The sequence below is a fragment of the Oncorhynchus kisutch genome, linkage group LG21 (assembly GCF_002021735.2).
Source record: "Oncorhynchus kisutch isolate 150728-3 linkage group LG21, Okis_V2, whole genome shotgun sequence".
NCBI lineage: Eukaryota > Metazoa > Chordata > Actinopteri > Salmoniformes > Salmonidae > Oncorhynchus > Oncorhynchus kisutch.
In genome coordinates, this window is record NC_034194.2 from 5093496 (window position 1) to 5119003 (window position 25508).

At 39.5% G+C, this 25508-nt stretch overlaps 1 protein-coding gene across 2 annotated transcripts in view; it reads right to left on the bottom strand.

Moving 5' to 3' along the window:
- The window catches only part of negr1 (neuronal growth regulator 1), a 372829-nt gene that overhangs the window by 88098 nt on the left and 259223 nt on the right, over nucleotides 1-25508 (bottom strand). For both annotated transcript variants that reach the window (XM_020455166.2, XM_020455164.2), the window contains exons 5-6: nucleotides 18472-18592; nucleotides 16730-16878 (exon numbers count right to left, since the gene is read on the bottom strand). In XM_020455166.2, the coding sequence (XP_020310755.1) occupies nucleotides 16730-16878; nucleotides 18472-18592 (270 nt within the window). The remainder of the gene's footprint in view (nucleotides 1-16729; nucleotides 16879-18471; nucleotides 18593-25508) is intronic.

Sequence of the window (25508 nt, forward strand, 5' to 3'; positions counted from 1 at the left end):
TATGTAGGCTTCTTCTAATCCATCGCTTCCTACTACATATAATACAATTCAATTATATCTTAACATTAAAAACCAAAGTCTACCAGAATGCCATTCATTCCAATTAATGTTATCATTTGTTTTTCAACAGGACAATGACCCAACACACCTCCAGGCTGTGTAAGGGCTATTTGACCAAGAAGGAGAGTGATGGAGTGCTGCATCAGATGACCTGGACTCCACAATCACCCGACCTCAACCCAATTGAGATGGTTTGGGATGAATTGGCCCGCAGATTGAGAGAAAAGCAGCCAACAAGTGCTCAGCATATGTGGGAACTCCTTCAAGACTGTTGGAATAGCATTCCAGGTGAAGCTGGTTGAGAGGATGCAAAGAGTGTGCAAAGATGTCATCAAGGCAAAAGGTGGCTACTTTGAAGAATCTCCTTCCTGAGCGGTATGATGGTGTTTATACTTGTGTACTATTGTTTGTACAGATGAACGTGGTACCTTCAGGCATTTGGAAATTGCTCCCAAGGATGAACCAGACTTGTGAAGGTCTGAGGTCTTGGCTGATTTATTTTGATTTTCTCATGATGTCAAGCAAAAGAGGCACTGAGTTTGAAGGTAGGCCTTGAAATCCATCCACAGGTACACTTCCAATTGACTCGAATTATGTCAATTAGCAGAAGCTTCTAAAGCCATGACATAATTTTCTGGAATCTTCCAAGCTGTTTAAAGACACAGTCAATTTAGTGTATGTAAACTTCTGACCCACTGGAAATGTGATACTGTGAATTTTAAGTGAAATAACCTGTCAGGATTTATATAATTTCTAGATCCAAAAATTGATGTAGATTGCCCTTTCAAGTTTGAGCATGTTTCCATTAGGCCTATGGATTTGTTATTTTTTTATTAGCATGAATTAGATTGAACAATAAAATCCCCACTTTTATTCCATAGGTTGGGATCCGCACTGTGCAGCTGTTGCAAGAGCATATGTTTAACTGGCTGTCCACTGGTTTCAAAAACAATGATTGATAGGCAGCTTAATCTTCTTGAACTCAACCATTATTGGATTCAAATACACATTTAGATTTGTGAACAGCCATTGACAACAACCATCATCCGTGAGTTGCGAATAGTTAAATGAGAGAGCAGCAGGGTGATTCACATCAATGCGCTATGTAGATATCAATAGTAAGTGATATCGTATCGGCGTTGATTAAACCACTGCTGTCAACCTTAACTCCTAGCGTTTATTCAAGTTGGATAATCTTTGGATGCCGACATCAGTCACACCATTGGAAGACATAGCTTGGACTGTAGCCTTCAAAAGTCTATTCCTGATCTTTTTCTGCGATCCATCAAACACATTTGGGATGTGACTTGTGGTCAGACACTGAGGTGGAACAAACTTAACCTTGTTCCTTTTTTCAATGATTTGAATGTCATTGAGATTACAGAGAAGTGTCAAATATTTTTTTTACGCAAACATCCTTTCTGAATTTAAAGGCAATCCTCAAAGTAAATCATCTCGTTTTACAAACGTATCTGTAATCTGATTACAATATTTTAGCTGATTACAGTTTCCGCTACTCCCCAACCCTGCCTATGGGGACAACCGAATAAACCTTTTAGTTCCTAGATAGCTGCTTTTTTCTAAGAATGTAGGGTACAAAATCAATTATAGGGCTAGTAGAATACGTTGGGTGTACAATTTTTAATTACATAATAATTTAATATGCAGTTATTCTTCTGCTATTTATTCTGTTACCAATCATATTTATATATTAATAGTATCTTCTGATTACAATTATTATGTGAATACAAAATTATTGTGTGAATACAAAGATAACTGAGTTATTGAGCTTTGTTTTACTCCAGAGTTTAAAGAGGACAGAGATCGATTATTTTAACCCAATAAGGCTGTTTTCACATATAGTCCTCTTTAAAATAACACATCTCAGTCCTCATTAAAGTAAACTCTGGGGTAAAAAAAGGCTAAATAACTCAGTTTTCTTTGTATTCACACAATAATTGTGTATTCACAATATTGTATATTCACAGATATACCAACTTACTTTGGAAGCTAATATATTTAATTTAGTTAAAAGATTAGACATAATAATTATAACCAGAAGATAATATTAACATGTAAATATTATTGACAACATAATAAATAGCATAGGTAAGGGATAATCAACAAAGGGCTATGTGTTCTCTGAAAATTAATGAACTCCGGGGAAGGTGTTTTCCACGATGTGCTAACTACAGAGTTGCATTATTTTCCAGAGAAAGCATAGAGCCAAGAGTTGATTATCTCTTCTATACCATGGCTATAATTTAACACATTTGCCGCTAGAAATGTGTTCATTTGCCACTAGAAATGTGTTCATCTGAAGTAGCTAGCAAGTGATAGATAGTGATAGTGATAGATACTAGATAGTGAAAGCAGTTACGTTGATAACCAAACAAACATACTTGCTAGTTTAGTTAACCAAACCATCAGTCCTAGCTTGCTATTATGAAAATTGAATTCAACAATTCCAATAATGTTTTCAATTGGAATTTTGCATTCAAACGCAGCTCAAACATAGAACATGTAAGAATGAACTATAGCATAGTCACTTTAACCATATCTACATGTACATACAACCTCAATCAGCCTGACGAACCGGTGTCTGTATGTGGCCTTGCTACTTTTATAGCCTCGCTACTGTATATAGCCTTCTTTTTACTGTTGTTTTATTTTTTTACTTACCTATCGTTCACCAAACACCTTTTTTGCACTATTGGTTAGTGCCTGTAAGTAAGCATTTCACTGTGTTGTATTCGGCGCACGCGACAAATAAACTTTGAGTTGGCCATTAAATTATACCGTGCATTACAGGAAAATAATGCACACTAGAAAGCCCTTCAAGCCAAACAGAAACGAGTATTCAACAATTCCATGGTATCATTAAGCATTAAGACCCGAGGGGGTATGGTATATTGCGGAGTATATTGGCAATATACCAGAAACACCTGAGGTGCCTTAGTGCTATTATAAACTGGTTACCAACATAATTAGAACAGTAAAAATAAATGTTTTTTTCATACCCATGATATATAGTCTGATATCCCACAGATTTCAATCAACCAGCATACAAGGCTTGAACCACCCAATTTATAATGCAGATTAAATAATGCTGTAATTGAAAATTGTACACCCAATGTAGGCTACTGCCCCATAAGGCGGCGCATAATTGGCCCAGCGTTGTCCGGGTTTGGTGGGGTAGACTGTCATTGTAAATAAGAATTTGTTCTTAACTGACTTGCGAAGTTAAATAAAGGTTAAATAAAAAATAAAATAATAATTAAAAGACTAGTACTATTGTGGATTCTTGGGATGTCCCTCACCTTAATCCCTACACTTACTTTAACCCTTACCATTTTAAATGTCAACTTCAATGGGGTAACTTCAGAGTTGGTACGTCCCAAGGATCCCTGATAGCAAGAACTTTACTTTTGTAACCTATGTTGTGATTCTCACCAAATATGTTGTCTTCTCACACTATTCAACAGCCCCACAAAAAACAGCTTAGGAAGCACTCAGCCTATAGATCACGTAATGCAAACAAATAATCTGAACATTGTGTCAGTACAAAACTCCACAAATTTTTGGGAATTTCTATGGATTGTTAATCAATATCCAGAAACTGCACATGTTTTTTCCACGATCTCACACATCATCATCTTCTCTCTTTTGTGGCACCAATGTGAGGGGTCATGGCATGGGAAACAGTGTCGCAGTAGTCTAGTGTGTGGTGCGGGAATAATGACAAGCGAACCTGGGGAGTTTTTTTGTTCAACTTGTCCTTAAAAAGGGAAGCAAACCAAACTCTTACCACCTCTCGAGATGGTCTCAGTTCCGTTAGCTTTGGGGGCTATTTTGAGGAGTCTGAGTTCCTTTGGAGTTCAAACTGCTCAAAAAATAATAATTGAACAACAACCCCTGTTATGGTCGGCAAGCGAGAGCCCAACTACTGGAGACCAGCTAGAACATAACTAACAGAACACAACCAAAACAGAACCACAAATAGAGCAAGCAGGTATAATTTTCTCTTTTGTTTTGAGCCAACGACAAGAAGGCACCAGAGCCTACCTAGCTAATGGGTTCCCACTAGATAACACCGCCACAAAGTCTGTGAAGAACACGCTGCATGTCCACATCTGCTCCTTGTTTACATCACACTTTCTCGTGATTGGTGGATTGTAACTCACCAACGCCAACACTTGGTGTGGAATGTAATTAAATGCTAGCATGGCTAGGGGCTAATGTTAGCCAGCTTGAGCTAGCTACAGAGTTAGCATATGAACGTGGTAGGACAGAGTATATCCTCCATATGACATTGAGAAATAGTGCATTGGGGGTAGTTAAGAAGAAATCATTTGATAAATATGTAATAACCCAAAAACATACGTTTTTGTAATTATAGGTAACCAGATCGTGACGACAACTAAGTTACTAAGTCTTTGACGATACTGTGTTGTTACATTGGTAACTCATGCTTCACACCCTTTAAAAGCTATCTATAAAAGCTGAGAATCACAAACACACACATGTAACAGCTGGATATTAATTTCCCACTGAACAGTTTTTTGGACGAGTTTCAGGACAAAGTTCTTTGTTTCTGGCCATGTTGAGCCTGTAATCGAACCCACAAATGCTGATGCTCCAGATTTTTAGAACTGTAGTGTAAATTCATTTTTTATCAGGTTTTTGTTTTGGCTGACCTTTTGTTTCTTGTAGAATGCTGTTTATATCAGATTTGTATTCTACTTGTATCCCTGGTTGTGCTGAATTATTTGGGGGTAAAATACTTCATTGTGAGGCTATATAAAGGGATGGACAGGCAGATAAATTAAAGTCAGATAAATGAAAAGCCGATGGAGTTGGAGTCTCAGGACTGATAGGGTTAAAGAGGACTGTATGTGCAAACACCTTTATACATATGGATCATTAAGTTTGATGGTTGCTTTGTCAAATAGAATTTGGTGGGAGGGGACAAACAAGATTACTGTATGTAGTGCTGAAAGAAACTCAAATGTGGACCTTACCATAATCCCAAAATGCAGACATGAACACCCCCAGAAACTTCCACAGGGGAGAGGAAACTCAGGCAGCCATTATTGTGGTTATGCTGCCTTCGTACCAGTCAAAAGCTTGGACACACCTACTCATTCAAGGGTTTTTCTTTATTTTTACTATTTTCTACATAGTTTTGATGTCTTCACTCTTATACTATGAAATAACACATATGGAATCAAGTAGTAACTAAAAAAGTGTTAAACCCTCTTGTGACGAGCAATCCCGGATCCGGGATCGTAATCATAGCCTCAAACGAATTAGCATAACGCAGCGGACATAAATACCCCTAGAAACTTTTCCTATTCATGAAAATCGCAAATGATATGAATTAAATATATTCAAACACAAGCTTAGCCTTTTGTTAACAACACTGTCATCTCAGTTTTTCTAAATATGCGTTACAGCCAACGCTAGAAAAGCATTTGTGTAAGTTAATCATGGCATAATGCTATGCTAGGCTCTGCTGGCAGCAGGCAACATTTTAACGAAAATAAGAAAAGCAACCAAATTAAATCATTTACCTTTGAAGAACTTCAGATGCTTTCACTCAGGAGACAACCAGTTAGATAGCAAATGTTCCTTTTTTCCAAAAATATTATTTTTGTAGGCGAAATAGCTCCCGTTTGTTCATCATGCTTGGCTGAGAAATCGACCTGAAAATGCTACCACTATTATGCTCCATAATATCGACAGAAACATGGCAAACGTTGTTTAGGATCCATCCTCAAGGTGTTTTTAACGTATATATTCGATAATATATCCGTCGAGGCAATTGGTTTCTCATAAGAAGCGATTGGAAAAATGGCTACCTCAGTATTTTACGCAAGATTTTCTGCTGGAGACACCATGTGACCACTTGCTATATATGGTCCCTTACGGCTATTCTTCAATGGAAATGCGTACAAAGACGTCACAATGCTGTAGACACCTTGGGAAATACGTGGAAAACGTAAGCTCATTCGTAGCTCATTCACAACCATATAAGGAATCATTGGCATGAGGCGGTTTAAAAAAATGCGTCACTTCCTGGTTGGATTTTTATCTGGGTTTCGCCTGTAACATCAGTTCTGTGGCACTCACAGACAATATCTTTGTAGTTTTGGAAACGTCAGAGTGTTTTCAATCCAAAGCTGACAATTATATGCATAGTCGAGCATCTTTTAGTGACAAAATATCTTGTTTAAAACGGGAACGTTTTTCATCCCAAAATTTTAATAGAGCCCCCTAATGCATAACTGGACAGATATATTTTATATTTGAGATTCTTCAAAGTAGCCACCCTCATGACAGCTTTGCACCTCCTTGGCATTCTCTCAAAAAAATATTGTGATTTGATTAACACTTTTTTGGTTACTACATGATTCCATATGTATTGTTTCATAGTTTTGATGACTTCACTATTATTCTACAATGTTAAAAATAGTCCAAATAAAGAAAACTCCTTGAATGAGTAGGTGTGTCCAAACGTTTGACTGGTATTGTAGGTAAAAAAGACTGCCACTTTATTTTCTTTCTACTTGCAAAGCGAGCAATGATATCTAGGACATGCAAGAGTAGTGCGGAGCCTACTTACACTTTCCATTTTAATCCAGTTACATGGGCACTCAATATATACATTTAGATTTCAGGGCAAATGGAGAGACACCAATTGCTCATTCAACTTTTTCAGGCCTTAGCCTCCTTGCTAGTTTTCCAAGTATCTGAACTAGAAGGGCTCCTAAAGAAGAAACCATTAGGATTTGTAACAAAAATCAAAAGTCCGATATGCTTTACATTTGAATATGTGTAAAGAGCCATATATTACATTTACAATGATACTCTTTTTCTGACTATATTGGTGGGAACCAGTGATTTTTCAAATGTATTTTGGGGTAACTAGTGCAGTAGTGGATATCTGAGGACAGCCTTTTTTCAAGCAGCAGCATTATCTGATTAATACTTGAGCACGAATCCCCTACTGAATTATCTTCCATTCTCAGCTCTCTCAGACATTCTTCCATTACTGCAAAGTATGATATCCTTTGACATGCAATCTCCCTCCTATATCCTCAATGAGGTTGGGAGTTAGCTACATTCTCACAATGTATCCCATCAAAAAGCATTCTTGTGTATGCTGAGTGACCTCTATACAGGACTCACTTGCGAGACAAAACACATTATGCAGCGGGGTATTTCATCTTACACTGTAATAAAACATCCTCTTGTCTTCACAGAACAATGACGGCAGAAAATGAGTAACATTCACACAATTCAGAGCTGCCCAGATTAATTTAGTGGGGAGTTGTATGCGATTTGCTTTGTGTTCTTAGAGTGGTTCTTAGAATAACAAATGAATATCTTTAAATAGACTTGTTCAGCTTTGGCTGAAGGTTGATTATCGAATCAAAACTAAGGTCATGATAATGATGAAAAAAATCACCAATTTACTAAATTGCAATTCCGACTGAGCCCAACCCGGGCTGCCACGACATGATTACATCATCCGTCTTTCATGCACAGCCACATTCATTGCGTGAATATTTCTTGAGGCTATCTTAACTGTTTTTCCTCTTTAATGATATGGCAGCAGGTGTTACTATTTTATTTATTTATGAACCACATAATTTGTTATTCTTCTCCTTGTTAATGCTGTTTAGCATGCATATCATCTTATGTGGGGGTTCCACGGGGCTCAGTCATCCAAAGACGGCTATTTGCATTTCCAGCCTCTTCCTCAGTCTCCAGTCCCATGTGCTACTCCACAGGGAATCTGGACCACGAACACAACCAGAGTGTTGTAAATTAATCTGGGGGCTAAAATGGCCAAAACATTTATACCAGAAGTGAGATATTAGCCAATTAAAGAAAACAATTCCCTCCCTCTACTGAAATGGTTTAACATTTGGAAGTGGAGCAAACCAAAGAAGTAAACCTAATTCTCAATCAGTTTAATTTCCTTTAATAGCATGGGGGGGGGGGGGGGGGTATTGACTCAGGGATGTGAAAACTTACACTATATATAAAACAGTATGTGGACACCCATTCAAATTAGTAGATTCGGCTATTTCAGCCACACTGGTTGCTGACAGGTTTATAAAATCGAGCACACAACAATGCAATCTCCATAGACAAACATTGGCAATAGAGTGGCCTTACTGAAGAGCTCAACGTGGCACCGTCCTAGGATGCCAGCTTTCCAATAAGTCTGTCCTCGGCTGGAACACTGACTACTGAGTTCCAAACTGCCTCTGGAAGCAACGTCAGTACAATAAATGTTTGTCGTGAGCTTCATGAAATGGGTTTCCATGGCAGAGCAGCCGCACACAAGACTAAGATCACCATGCACAATGCCAAGCGTTGGATCGTGGTGTAAAGCTCACTAGCATTGGATCATTCCATCTCTGGAATGATGACTCACGCTTCCCAGTCTGGCAGTCCGGCGGACGAATCTGGGTTTGGCGGAAGCCAGGAGAACCCTACCTGCCCAATGCATTGCGCCAACTGTAAAGTTTGGTGGAGGAGGAATATTGGTCTGGGGCTGTTTTTCATAGTTTGAGTTAGGTCCCTTAGTTCCAGTGAAGGGAAATCTTAACGCTACAGCATACAATGACATTCTAGACGATTCTGTCCTTCCAACTTTGTGGCAACAGTTTGGGGAAGTCCTTTCATGTTTCAACATGACAATACCCCCGTGCACAAAGCGAGGTCCATGCAGAAATGTCGAGATTGGTGTGGTAGAATGTTAAACTTATTTTTTTTTTGTGTTATTTGAAGAAAAAAATGTTGAATTTTTTATTGAATATCCGAAACATATATACAATATACTTGCAGTGAAGCCGCTCAACAACTACATCATATCAGTCATCCAAAAGACTCCCAATCAGAGCGACACACAGAAGCATCCAGGGTCAATGCCCTGCTCAAGGGCATGCTTGGCAGATCTCCCACCAGGCCAAAAAATGTGAACCCGAACCCTCCAAGATCCCCCACAGTTCCCCAATAGCTGTCCCTCAACCATTCGAGACTCCTCCCACAGTCCCCCCCCAAGAATAAAAATACTAATTCATTCCATTCCACAACCCAAAGAACACCCCAAATGCACCAACAGCCAAAAGAATGAACTAAAGAGAAAAAAGAAAAAGACAGAAGAAAACAGTAAAAAATGTATATATATATATATATATATATATATATACACACACACACACAGTTGAAGTTGGAAATTTACATACACTTAGCCAACTACATTTAACCTCAGTTTTTCACAATTCCTGACATCTAATCATAGTGAACATTCCCTGTATTAGGTCAGTAAGGATCACCACTTTATTTTAAGCATGTGAAATGTGCTTAATTGAGTCAACTTAATTGAAGAAAATAAGAACAATCCTAAATTTATTTTTGATACTGTCGCAAAGCTAACTAAAAAGCAGCATTCCCCAAGAGAGGATGGCTTTCACTTCAGCAGTAATAATTTCGGAGTCCTCTTTAAATCTGTGTATTCCTTCAAAGCTCAGTAGTCCTGAGTCTGCACAACTCTGCCAGGACCTAGGATCAAGAGATACACTCAAGTGTTTTAGTACTATATCTCTTGATACAATGATGAAAATAATCTTGGCCTCTAAACCTTCAAGCTGCATACTGGATACTATTCCAACTAAACTACTGAAGGAGCTGCTTCCTGTGCTTGGCCCTCCTATGTGTACCACATCCTAATGTGTACCAAACTCACTAAAAGTGACAGTAAAAAAGCCTCTCTTGAAAAAGCCAAACCTTGACCCAGAAAATATAAAAAAACTATCGGCCTATACCGAATCTTCCTTCCTCTCAAACATTTTAGAAAAGGCTGTTGCGCAGCAACTCACTGCCTTCCTGAAGACAAACATGGTATACGAAATGCTTCAGTCTGGTTTTAGACCCCATCATAGCACTGAGACTGCACTTGTGAAGGTGGTAAATGACCTTTTAATGACATCAGACCGAGGCTTTGCATCAGTCCTCGTGCTCCTAGACCTTAGTGCTGCTTTTGATACCATCGATCACCACATTCTTTTGGAGAGATTGGAGCCCAAATTGGTCTACACGGACAAGTTCTGGCATGGATAAGATCTTATCAGTCGGAAAGATATTAGTTTGTCCTCTGACAAATCAACTGTAAATGTCAAGGTTCCTCAAGGTTCCGTTTTAGGACCACTATTGTTTTCACTATATATTTTACCTATTGGGGATGTCATTCGAAAACATAATGTTAACTTTCACTGCTATGTGGATGACAGACAGCTGTACATTTCAATGAAACATGGTGAAGCCCCAAAATTGCCCTCGCTAGAAGCCTGTGTTTCAGACATAAGGAAGTGGATGTCTGCAACCTTTCTACTTTTAAACTCGGACAAAACAGAGATGCTTGTTCTAGGTCCCGAAAAACAAAGAGATCTTCTGTTGAATCTGACAATTAATCTTAATGGTTGTACAGTCGTCTCAAATAAAACTGTGAACGACCTCGGCGTTACTCTGGACCCTGATCTCCCCTTTGACGAATATATCAAGACTGTTTCAAAGACAGCTTTTTTCCAACTACGTAACATTGCAAAAATCAGAAACTTTCTGTCGAAAATTATGCAGAAAAATGTATCCATGCTTTTGTTACTTCGAGGTTAGACTACTGCAATGCTCTACCTTCCGGCTACCCGGATAAAGCACTAAACTAACTTCAGTTAGTGCTAAATACGGCTGCTAGAATCCTGACTAGAACCAAACAATTTGATCATATTACTCCAGTGCTAGCCTCCCTACACTGGCTTCCTGTCAAGGCAAGGGCTGAGGTTTCAAGGTTTTACTGCTAACCTACAAAGCATTACATGGGCTTTCTCCTACCCATCTCTCTGATTTGGTCCTGCCGTACATACCTACACATAAGCTACGGTCACAAGACGAAAGCCTCCTAATTGTCCCTAGAATTTCTAAGCAAACAGCTGGAGGCAGGGCTTTCTCCTATAGAGCTCACTTTTATGGAATGGTCTGCCTACCCATGTGAGAGACTCATCTCTCAGTGGTCATATTATTGAGTGTAGTCTGGCCCAGGAGTGTGAAGGTGAACGGAAAGGCTCTGGAGCAACGAACCGCCCTTGCTGTTCTGCCTGGCCGGTTCCCCTCTTTCCACTGGGATTCTCTGCCTCTAACCCTATTACAGAGGCTGAGTCACTGGCTTACTGGTGCTCTTTCATGCCGTCCCTAGGAGGGGTGCGTCACTTGAGTGGGTTGAGTCACTGATGTGATCTTCCTGTCTGGGTTGGCGTCACCCTTGGGTTGTGCCATGGCGGAGATCTTTGTGGGCTATACTCGGCCTTGTCTCAGGATGGTAAGTTGGTGGTTGAGGATATCCCTCTAGTGGTGTGGGGGCTGTGCTTTGGCAAAGTGGGTGGGGTTATATCCTTCCTCTTTGGCCCTGTCTGGGGTATCCTCGGGTGGGGCCACAGTGTCTCTTGACCCGTCCTGTCTCATCCTCCAGTAGTTATGCTGCAGTAGTTTGTGTCGGGGGCTAGGGTCAGTTTGTTATATCTGGAGTACTTCTCCTGACATATCCGGTGTCCTGTGTGAATTTAAGTATGCTCTCTCTAATTCTCTCTTTCTCTCTTTATTTCTCTCTCTCGGAGGACCTGAGCCCTAGGACCATGCCTCAGGACTGCCTGGCATGATGACTCCTTGCTGTCCCCAGTCCACCTGGCCGTACTGCTGCTCCAGTTTCAACTAAGGGCTATATAAATATATTTTATTTTATTTATTTATTTTATTATATTTGAAATGTAAGAAAAATAGTAGAGAGAATTAATTATTTCAACTTTTATTCCTTTCATCACATTCCCAGTGGGTCAGAAGTTTACATACACTCACTTAGTATTTGGTAGCATTGCCTTTAAATTGTTTAACTTTGGTCAAATGTTTAGGGTAGCCTTCCACAAGCTTCCCACAATAAGTTGGGTGAATTTTTGCCCATTCCTCCTTACAGAGCTGGTGTAACTGAGTCAGGTTTGTAGGCCTCCTTACTCACACACACTTTTTCAATTCTGCCCAAACATTTTCTATAGGATTGAGGTCAGGGCTTTATGATGGCCACTACAATACCTTGACTTTGTTGTCCTTAAGCCATTTTTCCACAACTTTGGAAGTATGCTTGGGGTCATTGTCTATTTGGAAGACCCATTTGTGACCAAGCTTTAACTTCCTGAGTGATGTCTTGAGATGTTGCTTCAATATATCCACATAATGCCAACTGTATAAGTTTGTGTGCATGTCTGGCACTATTACATGTATGTGTGTGTTCTTGTACGCGTTTATTTGAATGAGAGTGTGTATGTGCATGTGTACAAACACCTGCACGGCATCAGCCTCAGGCAAACCAGCATTAGTTGTAAAAACACTGCCCCTCAGTGTCATTCAAACTGACTTTTTATTATGTTTAATTTTTACTTAGAATGATAGTCAAATATATTTTTTATCTCCCACACAGCAACTCCACTCCCACTTGTCTCCAATTCCACATCCCAACCCTCAGCTTCCCTCAGCCCATCTTATCTATCTCTGCTGGTCACTCACTTCAGGTTTCTACGCAACACATATCTTTCAACTATGCTGTGATGTTTAACGTACAATTTCAATCTATCTAATCGAATAGAATCCACAGATTGCGAGTTGAAGATACATACTTTTACTAAGAGTATTAGTATATTAGTAATTGACTGACCCGGTCTCTCCAGATCTCCTAACAGTACTATTTCTAGGGTAGATTTTAGATTAATGTTATGCATTTTCAGCCATCCCTGAACCTGAGACCAGAAACAGGCTACCTGAGGGCAATACCAAAATAAATGGTCTATTGATTCTGTATCCTCACAACAAAATCTGCAGAGCTTCGATGATTTTATCCCCCAAATATTCAACATTTGGTTGGTGGAAAGAATACATAATAATTTTAGCTGAAAAGCACAAAGTCTTAAATCTTGTGTTGTTTTACATATATACTCATAAACTCTAAAACCAGTTTTGATCCTTTATATTGGGCAGACAGACCAGTACCCTACCTCCTCCCACTGCCACCTGCCTCCTCCATTTTTGGGCAATGCTGTAATCAGTTGGTTGTACTCTTGGATTGAGTAGACCTTCCTGTACAATTCGGAACTCCATGAAGGCCATAACTCTACCATTCCAATTTACAATATCATATCAGAACAAAATACCCTTTTCAAACATCTTTCCCATAAATACAGGTATTTTATCAACCAGCACATTTGAGTTCAGCCATAATATTTGTTGTGTGGAAGAACTTGACTGGCCTGCACAGAGCCCTGACCCCAACTCTTTGGGATGAATTGGAATGCCGACTGCGAGCTAGGCCTAATCTCCCAACATCAGTGTCTGACCTCACTAATGCTCTTGTGGCTGAATGGAAAGCAAGTCCCAGCAGCAATGTTCCAACATCTAGTGGAAAGCCTTCCCAGAAAAGTGGAGGCTGTTATAACAGCAAAAGGGGGACCAACTCCATATTAATGCCCATGATTTGGAATGAGATGTTCAACAAGCAAGTGTCCACATACTTTTGGCCATGTAGTGTATGTAAATTATACTGAACAATAATATAAATGCAACATGTAAATTGTTGGCCCCATGTTTCATGAGCTGAAATAAAAGATCCCAGATATTTTCCATATGCACAAAAAGCTTGTTTATCAAATTTTGTTCACAAATTTGTTTACATCACTTTTAATGAGCATTTCTCCCTTGCCAAGATAATCCATCCACCTGACAGGTGTAGCATATCAAGAAGCTGATTAAACATCATGATCATTACACATGTTCACCTTGTGCTGGGGACAATAAAAGGCCACTCTAAAATGTGCCGTTTTATCACACAATGCCACAGATGTCTCAAATTTTTAGGGAGTGTGGAATTGGCATGCTGACCGCAGAAATGTCCACCAGAGCTGTTGCGAAATAATTGAATGTTAATTTCTCTACCATAAGCCGCCTCCAATGCCATTGGTAGTATGTCCAACCTGCCTCACAACCGCAGACCGAGTGTAACCACGCCAGCCCAGGACCTCCACATCCAGCTTCTTCACCTGCGGGATCGTCTGAGACCAGTCACCTGGACAGCTGATGAAACTGAGAAGCTTTCATGTCTGTAATAAAAACCCTTTGTGGGGAAAAGTCTGATTGGCTGGGCCTGCCATAGTTTAGGGCCTAATGAATTCCTTTCAATTGACTGATTTCCTTACATGATCTGTATCTCAGTAAAATCAGTATACATATTTCTGCATTTAATTTTCAATAAATTAGCAGAAATATCCCCAAAAAGTGTCACTTTGTCATTATGAGGCATTGTGTGGAAAAGGATTTAATCGATTTTAAATTCAGGCTGTAACAGAACACAATTTGGAACAAGCAAAGGGGTATGAGTAGTTTCTGAAGGCACTTTGTATGACATTATTTGTAGGCATAAACTCCTATTATATCCACCACGATTTGGTACAAGTTTTTGGCCCTTTATGCTCAATGACTGAGGTGTGGTCACAGTATGGTGACTGCAAACAACAACACTAATAACAATGACAACAACAACAATAACAGACAAGGAGACATGGAGAGACGACACAAACCCGGGCGGTGATTGATAAGCATGAAAAACAAACTAGGCAGTTATTAGCCCACCAGCTAGTGCAGTCCTGGTTCAACATGGCTGCCAGGAGGAGGTTTTTCAGGAGCAGAAGCAGTTACTGTGTGCTTCTTCTCCTTTTGGCAAATGGCTGGGGTTGGGGTTAGACTGCAAAGGTCCTCCAGAGCTAAGCCGAGGTGGGCAGGGGATAATCGCTAGACCAATTAAGCTAGAGGAGTCCTCTCAATTGTTGGGGGAAAGGGGGACTAAATCTGTGCATAATTTTGTAAAGGTTCACTTCTGTGACATGAAACACACACTCTTTTTTTATGGAGACTATATACACGAGAGCGTGATGCAGCAGTGCATGGTGTATAATATTAGACAGGCATTCTGAAAGACGGTCTTGAGTTTAAAAAAAAGTTGAATAGAGTGGATATTGGATATGATGTATCAGCGTCGTGAGTACCCTGTCGAAAGCTTGAGTGTCTAAAATGCCAGGGAGGCTCACAACTCTTTGCAGCAGAGACCCTGACTAAACGAAAACTCCAGGGAAACAAAGAACCCACACATTCTGACAAAGACTTGGACAAACGAACTCAACCACTTTAACAGCACAGTTGGGACACAACAATCCCACAACTCCCACCGACTAGATAGAAATCAGTGAAACAAGTTGTGTGCAAGACACAAAACGACATACAAGCCCAAAGCTCAGATGTTGATACTCACCCCTCTTTCCCAACACAACCAAACCATCTGTCATTGGAAATACACTGAGGAAGACTGGTGCAGGTTGACACCTTTTTCATGTTCTCTTTGCACTTAAAAGTACTATGCATCCTGCCTTAATTCACCAAGGTGTATATAGCTGGTCTGTACATTATTATATAATTTAAGTTTCAAATTAATAGGTTTATAAGTTGATGTGTAAAGTTTCAACCCTTGGGTGTGATTAAAAGAACCAAACAAAACAGAGAATGTACCCAAAGAAAGAAACAGGAACGATGGACGAGCTAAAGATGGCCCAATGCAACAGCCCACAATTTCACAAGTTTTCCCCCAAACACATGAACCCATATTGTCACTGTTGCCTCAATACATTTACCCCAATGGGCACTTCTTGATTAAATATTAATTTCTCCCCCCCTCCACCTCATCAATACCTATTGACTGTTACTAGGATAGCAATTTAAAGTCACCCACGGCAAATTCACTCCCTGGTTTGTTGTGTGTGTTTATGTGCGGGTTTTGTGTCGTGCTGCAGGGATTGCTTGGCCTCTCTTCCATTAGTGTTTATCAGAGAGAGAGGGTGAAAGTGCACGAGAGAGAGAGAGAGAGAGAGAGAGAGAGAGAGAGAGAGAGAGAGAGAGAAGCACAGTTCTGAGGGAACACAGGAAGCTGCCTGGCTGTCTATTTTGGGGCCCTGTTGCCACTCAGTCTGCCTTTGAGGCCTCTGCAGCGTCGTCACATTAAGATCCCTCCATTTGAGGATCTCACACAGCCTTTGATGTGGCTCTTTGTGCATGCACAAACAGGAGACTCAAGCACTCCCTTGGCATTCACCACCTATAAGGGTATCTTTCTGTAGAGCAGGGTTTGGTCTGTTAAGGACACTGTTATTAGAGGGAGCAGCACAAACTATTGAATAATTGAAATGTACCGGCTAATATTTCATTGCTGAACATATCAAATGGAGTTTTCTACATCATCTACTTGATCAAAAATGGTTTTACAGTAAATATACTCTTTCTTTGTTGCTTCCTTGCTGCTTGCTTGATGTGTGTGGACACACACACACACACAAAAGCATGTACACACGTATATCCTTTAACATATAAAAATACACAAAAATGATTGACAAAATTAATACATCTGTACTGGCAGAAAGGAAGTGGTCAAGCAATGTTTCATACTGTTTCAAAATGCAAGAGCCCACACAGAAAAGGCCCATGTCAGCAATGACATAGACACATCCAGGCTACTTACGAATGAGAGGCACACTGGCGTTGGCCCTTCCCAGGATGTTGGCAGCGACACACGTGTAGTTACCATAGCGATCCTCTGTCATGTTGGTCACTGTGAGGACTGATCTGGAGCTGAGGTTCTTGATGTCAATCCCTTGTCCCTTGTTAATCCTGAAATAGAACGGACTACAAATAAAGCTTTCCTTTTCTGAAAATGTCAAGTAGGAATAGGTGAGTCAAGGAGGGAGAAAATATTTATCAACCTCAAATAGGGTCTCTACAGTACTTCATCATCCTCTTCAACACATCCATTTATCCTTTCGCTGGGCTTATGTCTTTGAGTGTTGTTTTGAAGGACTGCCACAGCGTGATAGAGAGATAACCCTAAAAGTAAGTGAACTAGAAGCATGTCACTTATTATTGGCATTCAATGTATAATTGCATGACATGTTCACCATTATTCCTTTCTAATCAGTTTCTTTCGTTTTTTTCCCTTCTGGTGCATACTATTAACAATCTGAGGAGGTAGGAGGAGATACCTAAGATATGATCTACAATTTAGCCATTGTTTAAATTAAATGACCTAAAATATTGAAAATGTCCAGGGAGAAGACAGGGACGACTCCTATTTTGGAAGCGCAATGGCCTCCTGTATGTGCACTTGCGTAGTTTGACTGGCTCACAGTGGCACTCAGAGTTGAAACGCTACGTGTGACCTTATGTCCAGCAAATCTCTGAGCATCTGTTGTTCTCTCTCCCACTGCGATTTCCTCAAATGTTAGTTGAACATTCACTGATAATCTCGGCGGGAGTCTGGGAACACGCTTGCTTCTCCTCCAGAACGCCACAAAACAAGCATCACTGTCTCTGTCAGAGCAAACGCGTTTCTCTTTCAACACCATGAACAGTGAAGCCTCAAAAGAAAGATTTTACTGTCAAAACTGTCTCATTATTTCCGATGCAGACAAACCAGTGGCATGACTGCATTCATACTATAGTGACATCCACACACAGCTAAATGTACTGTGGTGGCACTTAACATCTGGGAACACTGAGTGCTGCCTAGCATATAGAAACATCCATGCTCTACCATAATGGGGCGCACACATCCATAATGTCTTTAAGACCTCTTTATAACTACCAATGTGTCAAGAAAAATGACTTTTCATGATAAAAGGTTCAAACGTAGAGCTAGGTTTAGGATTAAGTAAACACTACAATCATGGCAATGTGCCTCCTTAGCCATTTAAATAAATTGAATCCACCCTATAATTACAATTAGCACAGTGTGAACTGATGATTGAAATTGTGCTCACTAGGAGTGGGTAAATGATGGGTAATGGGAGTAATTTGGTTTATAAATTCAAGAACAGCCACTTGAATCTACACTGATTGATGTATGTGCTGAGAATGTTTCTAGCTCATTGATGAGCTAGGCAAACATTTCATTAGAATGCAAGGTGAGGACGAAGTCAACATTACTTTTCTTATTGGATTATTTATTATTTATACTTTCCAGGGCCAGACTAGAGACAGTTAGTGCCAGACTAAAACATTGTTAACACATTTACTATATGGTGATGTTTGTCATGTGTAAAGAAGTCAAAGATGCTTCAGAACACACTATACCCTCATTGCATAATGGATCGAACCAATGGAACTACTTGAGTTCTAATGGTTGGCAACAAGTATGCATCCAACTCTATAAACCCAAATAACATTTATTTCCATGGCGAATGATGCAGAGCAATTTGTTTCTCTAACCTTTTCTCTCCCTTGTACCACTCAAATGATGGTGTGGGTACAGCTGCAGCCTCACACCTCAGCAGAGCTGTGCGTCCCAGGCCGACTCCATGGCTTTTCATCTCGTGGATGGCTGGGGCGACTGAAATGAAAAATAAATTAAAATGTTAACAGGAGGAAACACTATGATATTGAAATACATTCAATAAAAGCCACTTTCCCCAGCTTAAATGTAGTACTGGAAAATGGTTTTGGTCCAGTTAGGTGTAAGAGGTGAGAAAGGCTTGAAACTTTAAAGACAAAACTAGGGTTGCAAAGGGAGGGTATATTACTGGAAACTTTAAAAAATGTCAGCATTGACTGACCTTCATGTCCTAAAGTAATGATGTACTGTCACTTCTCTTTGTTTATTTGAGCTGTTCTTGCTATAATATGGACTTGGTCTTTACCAAATAGGGCTATCTTCTGTATACCACCCATAACTTGTCACAACAGAACCGAATGGCTCACACGCATTAAGAAGGAAAGAAATCAACAAATTTACTTTTAACATGGCACACCTGAACCTCTAAAAACTATGGGGGCGGTATTTCATATTTGGATAAAAAAACGTTCCCGTTTTAAACGGGATATTTTGTCAAGACAAGATGCTCGACTATGCATATAATTGACAGCTTTGGATAGAAAACACTCTAACGTTTCCAGAACTGCAAAAACTGCATATTGTCTGTGAGTGCTACAGAACTGATGTTACAGGCGAAACCCAGATAAAAATCCAATCAGGAAGTGCCCCATATTTTGAAAGCGCTGCATGCCAATGACTCCTTATATGGCTGTGAATGGGCTACGAATGAGCTTACGCTTTCTACGTATTCCCCAAGGTGTCTACAGCAATTGTGACGTCTTTTTACGCATTTATGTTGAAGAATAGCCGTAAGGGACCACATTGAGCAAGTGGTCACATGATGGCTCCCGCAGAAAATCTTGCGTAAAGTACAGAGGTAGCCATTATTGCAATCGCTTCTAATGAGAATCCAATTGTCCCGGTGGATATTTAGAGTCAACCTTGAGGATTGACTCTAAACAACGTTTGCCATGTTTCTGTCGATATTATGGAGCTAATTTGGAAAAAAGTTTGGCGTTGTAGTGGCTGCATTTTCCGGTCAATATCTCAGCCAAACGTGAAGAACAAACGGAGCTATTTCGCCTACAAAAATAATATTTTTGGAAAAAATGAACATTTGCTATCTAACTAGGAGTCTCGTGAGTGAAAACATCCAAAGTTCTTCAAAGGTAAATTATTTAATTTGATTGCTTTTCTTATTTACGTGAAAATTTTGCCTGCTGCTAGCAGGGCATAATGCTATGCTAGGCTATGATACACTTACACAAATGCTTGTCTAGCGTTGGCTGTAAAGCATATTTTGAAAATCTGAGATGACAGTGTGATTAACGAAAGGCTAAGCTGTGTCTCAGTATATTTAATTTGTGATTTTCATGAATAGGAAGATTTTCTAAAAATATATAATATAATAGGTCATTATCAATAGAGATTGTTAAATAAATGTTATAACTATTTGGTTTTAAAATCATCATCTTTTGAAGATCATAGTCAGAACTACCCATTTCCTATTATTCCACATTTAGCTCCATCATGATCCTTTTCATGATCAGTAAACATCAATTGATCATGTATTTTCAGATACGTGAGGGTAGCCTATATGTCAGATTTTGAAAATATGCTTTACAGCGAAAGCAATCCAACCGTTTGTGTAAGTTTACAGATCGTACGATAAACATTAAGTACACTTAGCATCAGGTAGCTCGGTCACGAAAATCAGAAAAGCAATCAAATGAATCGTTTACCTTTGATGGTCTTCAGATGTTTTCACTCACGAGACTCCCAGTTACACAACAAATGTTCCGTTTGTTCCATAAAGATGATTTTTATATCCAAAATACCTCCGTTTGTTTGTCGCGTTATGTTCAGAAATCCGCAGGAAAGAGCGTTCACGACAACGCAGACGAAAATTCCAAATAGTTTCCATTATGTCCACAGAAACATATAGTCGAAAATACCAAATTGTTTGCATAGTCAACTTACACACAGCTGTGACACACACACTTATCCCACCAGACATGCCACCAGGGGTCTTTTCACAGTCCCTAAATCCAGAACAAATTAAAGAAAGCGTACAGTATTATATAGAACCTTAATTGCATGGAACTTCTTTCCAAATAATAATAAAAAAAGATAAAGGAACACCTCACGGCACAATGCCTCTCCCCTGTTTGATCTAGATAGTTTTTATGTATGCATTGATATGTAGGCTACGTGTGCCTTTAAAAAAAAATGTGGTTCTGTCCTTGAGCTGTTCTTGTCTATTGACATTCTCTATTATGCAATTCTGTATTATGTTTCATGTGGACCCCAGGAAGAGTAGCTGTTGCTTTAGCAACAGCTAATGGGGATCCTAATAAAATACCCAAAATACCAAACTAGCCATATTGACCTGATCTGTTATTAGATAGCTAACCAATTTGACATGGTCCATCAATCAATGTAGCCTATCATGTCTGTCAGCATGAACACTCTTAAGCCAGGTCTACGTACAACTATGTTTAGCCAACTATACAAAGTTCCTATTGGGAGCTTGTAAAAAAATATATTTTTTAATTTAACCTTTATTTAACTAGGCAAGTCAGTTAAGAACATTATTATTTACAATGACAGCCTCCCTTGGCCAACGCTGGGCCAATTGTGCGCCACCCTATGGGACTCCCAATCACAACCAGATGTGATACAGCCTGGATTCGAACCAGGGACTGTAGTGACACCTCTTGCACTGAGATGCAGTGCCTTAGACCACTGCACACACTCAGGAGCTTGCAAATTAAACATGATCAGCTAACAGTACATTGGCAAATACGCCCTTCTGCTGCTTCAAAGGCAGAGCCTAAAAATAATGGTGAATTAACATAAACCCCTCATACTTAACTTTTATTTTATATCACTCAAATATCCAATTACTGGTGGCCAATATCGAGATATATATATATATATATATATATATTCATGTTTACTGATCATGAAAAGCATGCAGTAACTTGCTGTATAACTGATGATAGAGCTAAAGGTGCACAATTGTTTTGCATGGAATAATCAGACATTTGTAGTTCTGACTTTGCTTTCCAAGAAGTGATGGTAAAACAACCAAACACTTAATATTTATTTAACAATCCCTTGAAAACAGCATCAGTTGTCAATCTAAAATATAGAATGACAAAGCTATAAAACGTTATCCTGAATATAAACCTTCAACTTAGTGGCTACCATTCGTGTTTAATATGAGCGATTCCTTTATATATATTTTTACACACTTTCATTTATTTTACTATGTAAGTATGTATTTGTTATCAATGTTTAAGCATTAAACTGGTGGCTGTTGCGAAAAAAGTGAATAGTTGCAGAGTTGATGTTAATGTTTTCATTAATTAGGCAGATTTCTCTTAAACCATATAGTCTATCTTCTAGAAACTCATGGACAATATGGACACAGATATAAAGAATGAATATACAGTGGGGCAAAAAAGTATTTAGTCAGCCACCAATTGTGCAAGTTCTCCCACTTAAAAAGATGAGAGAGGCCTGTAATTTTCATCATAGGTACACTTCAACTATGACAGACAAAATGAGAAAAAAAATCCAGAAAATCACATTGTAGGATTCTTAATGAATTTATTTGCAAATTATGGCGGAAAATAAGTATTTGGTCACCTACAAACAAGCTAGATTTCTGGCTCTCACAGACCTGTAACTTCTTCTTTAAGAGGCTCCCCTGTCCTCCACACGTTATCCGTATTAATGAACTTGTTATCAGTATAAAAGACACCTGTCCACAACCTCAAACAGTCACACTCCAAACTCCAATATGGCCAAGACCAAAGAGCTGTCAAAGGACACCAGAAACAAAATTGTAGACCTGCACCAGGCTGGGAAGACTGAATCTGCAATAGGTAAGCAGCTTGGTTTGAAGAAATCAACCGTGGGAGCAATTATTAGGAAATGGAAGACATACAAGACCACTGATAATCTCCCTCGATCTGGGGCTCCACGCAAGATCTCACCTCGTGGGGTCAAAATGATCACAAGAACGGTGAGCAAAAATCCCAGAACCACACGGGGGGACCTAGTGAATGACCTGCAGAGAGCTGGGACCAAAGTAACAAAGCCTACCATCAGTAACACACTACGCCACCAGGGACTCAAATCCTGCAGTGCCAGACGTGTCCCCCTGCTTAAGCCAGTACATGTCCAGGCCCGTCTGAAGTTTGCTAGAGAGCATTTGGATGATCCAAAAGAAGATTGGGAGAATGTCATATGGTCAGATGATACCAAAAGATAACTTTTTGGTAAAAACTCATCTCGTCGTGTTTGGAGGACAAAGAATGCTGAGTTGCATCCAAAGAACACCATACCTACTGTGAAGCATGGGGGTGGAAACATCATGCTTTGGGGCTGTTTTTCTGCAAAGGGACCAGGACGACTGATCCGTGTAAAGGAAAGAATGAATGGGGCCATGTATCGTGAGATTTTGAGTGAAAACCTCCTTCCATCAGCAAGGGCATTGAAGATGAAACGTGGCTGGGTCTTTCAGCATGACAATGATCCCAAACACACCGCCCGGGCAATGAAGGAGTGGCTTCGTAAGAAGCATTTCAAGGTCCTGGAGTGGCCTAGCCAGTCTCCAGATCTCAACCCCTTAGAAAATCTTTGGAGGGAGTTGAAAGTCCGTGTTGTCCAGCAACAGCCCCAAAACATCACTGCTCTAGAGGAGATCTGCATGGAGGAATGGGCCAAAATACCAGCAACAGTGTGTGAAAACATTGTGAAGACCTCTGTCATTGCCAACAAAGGGTATATAACAAAGTATTGAGAAACTTTTGTTATTGACCAAATACTTATTTTCCACCATAATTTTCAAATAAATTCATTAAAAATCCTACAATGTGATTTTCTGGATTTTTTTTCTCATTTTGTCTGTCATAGTTGAAGTGTACCTATGATGAAAATTACAGGCCTCTCATCTTTTTAAGTGGGAGAACTTGCACAATTGGTGGCTGACTAAATAGTTGACTTGCCCCACTGTATATGAATACATCTTTTTAAAGTGATTCAAGTATAAATTACTAAGGTTATGATAGATTGCCATAGATTTTCTGTTAATTACCAACAATACTGTAGATTCCGGTAACTTTAGTAAACTACCAGTGGCTTTGCAACCCAACAAAACTACGGTCAGTGCGCTGTGGTCAGTCACTGTGGTCAGTGCGCATACGTATTTAATGTAAATGCTACGGAAGCAGTGGGAAGAAAAAAAGCATCATTCCCAAGGGTTAGGAAAATGAAATGAATTGCATGGTGATAAATTGCTTAATGGAAGTTCAAAGACTGAATGACAGAGGCAGGTTCTGTGAATACAAAATGAGTCTCCTTTCATGTGCCAAGAAGCGGTGTAAATCTCTTTGCCAGTGTCAGGGAGGCAGCTTTAACTATGGACGCTTTCTCAAGCAGCCAGGGCTTTCTGTATTTAAAATATTTACAGAGCTTAAAGTAACACAGTCTTGAAAGGAAAATGTAATTGCTGGATTGAAATTATATAGAATTCACACAAAGCATTTGGTTGAATCTAGTATGTGATGATAGTGGTTGGCCACTGAAATAATAACAATCACCACATAAAATAGGCTACAACGAGAGTGCCTTTTCTTTTCACTTTTGCATGTGCATTTATCACCAACTATTAACATAATGTTCAAATCTTATCACTATTTTCAGGTTTGTGGGGTAAAAGCACATTGTGCACAATATGTAAAGAATAGCAGTGCACATACACTGGAAATGTTCCTAATGCAGACAATATTTCCTTCTCACAGGGGTCTTCTGTGGGTCAGTGAAAACAGGTAACATATATCCTATTCTCTTCATACAAACCATTCCAAATATGTTGAGAAGTGTTTGTCACTGAACTGCTGGTTCAAAAGGCATAGTGAAAGGGACTGACCTCAATGCCACACTACTGTTGTGATGTAAGTGGTTAATATGAATCAGAGTAGCACTCAAGCTACACATTGACCAAGTGAGTAGCATTGGTTTGAGGTTATACAATTGTTTATGGCAGTTTGGTCTAGTGGCCATTGAGAATGCAAAGTCAACATGCAAAACAAGGTTGACGACAGAACATACTGTATTACCGAAAGTAAACAGAAGCACATAGGGTGACTGAAACAAAAACCCAAAAGACTGCCTATTCCGGGAAGAGTTATGGTATATTCTCCACTATTGATTCTTTGAGAATCACCTGCCAGTCAGTCACAGCCAGTCTGTGTTCTGTTCAGCGGGAAATTTGACAAATTGCACTCAAACCTTAATTTCCAATTTAATTTGTGAAGTGAAACAAGGAAATGGTGCCAATAATTTTTCCACCATTCATTTTTCCCATAGGGGATTTTAGAAACACTTAAAATAAGGGCTGTTTCGCGTAGGCTTAACCTGGCGTGACAGGTAACCGTCTAAATCTTTCTCGGACAAGGTGAAAGTTATCAATATATTCACCAGTGTTTATCCCCCAATAATAAAATGCTATTTACCTGTTAATCATAAAGAACTACAAATACCATGATGATCTGGACGAGACTACCCGAATCGAGGCAAAGGTAAAAATATTTTGGATCTTTGGATAAACTATCTAATTTTAGGTATATTTAGTAAAGAATAAATTGGCTACATTTCATTAAAATGACAATTCTGTGAACTGTCTTGTGCAAGCTTTAAATTGACACAATACCTGTTAGCAAAGGTGTCAGCTAGAGATGAAGTGCAGGAGCTTGTAGGGATTTGTAGTCTTGCATGATGTCTACTTTGATGCTAATTAGCATTTTAGAATCTGAGAGTAAATAAAGCTGAATATATTGATTAAAGTCCAAGAGAGATTTCCATGGTTATCAAAACTTCACGCCAGGGTAAGCCTATATGAAACACAGCTTTTAAAAAATTG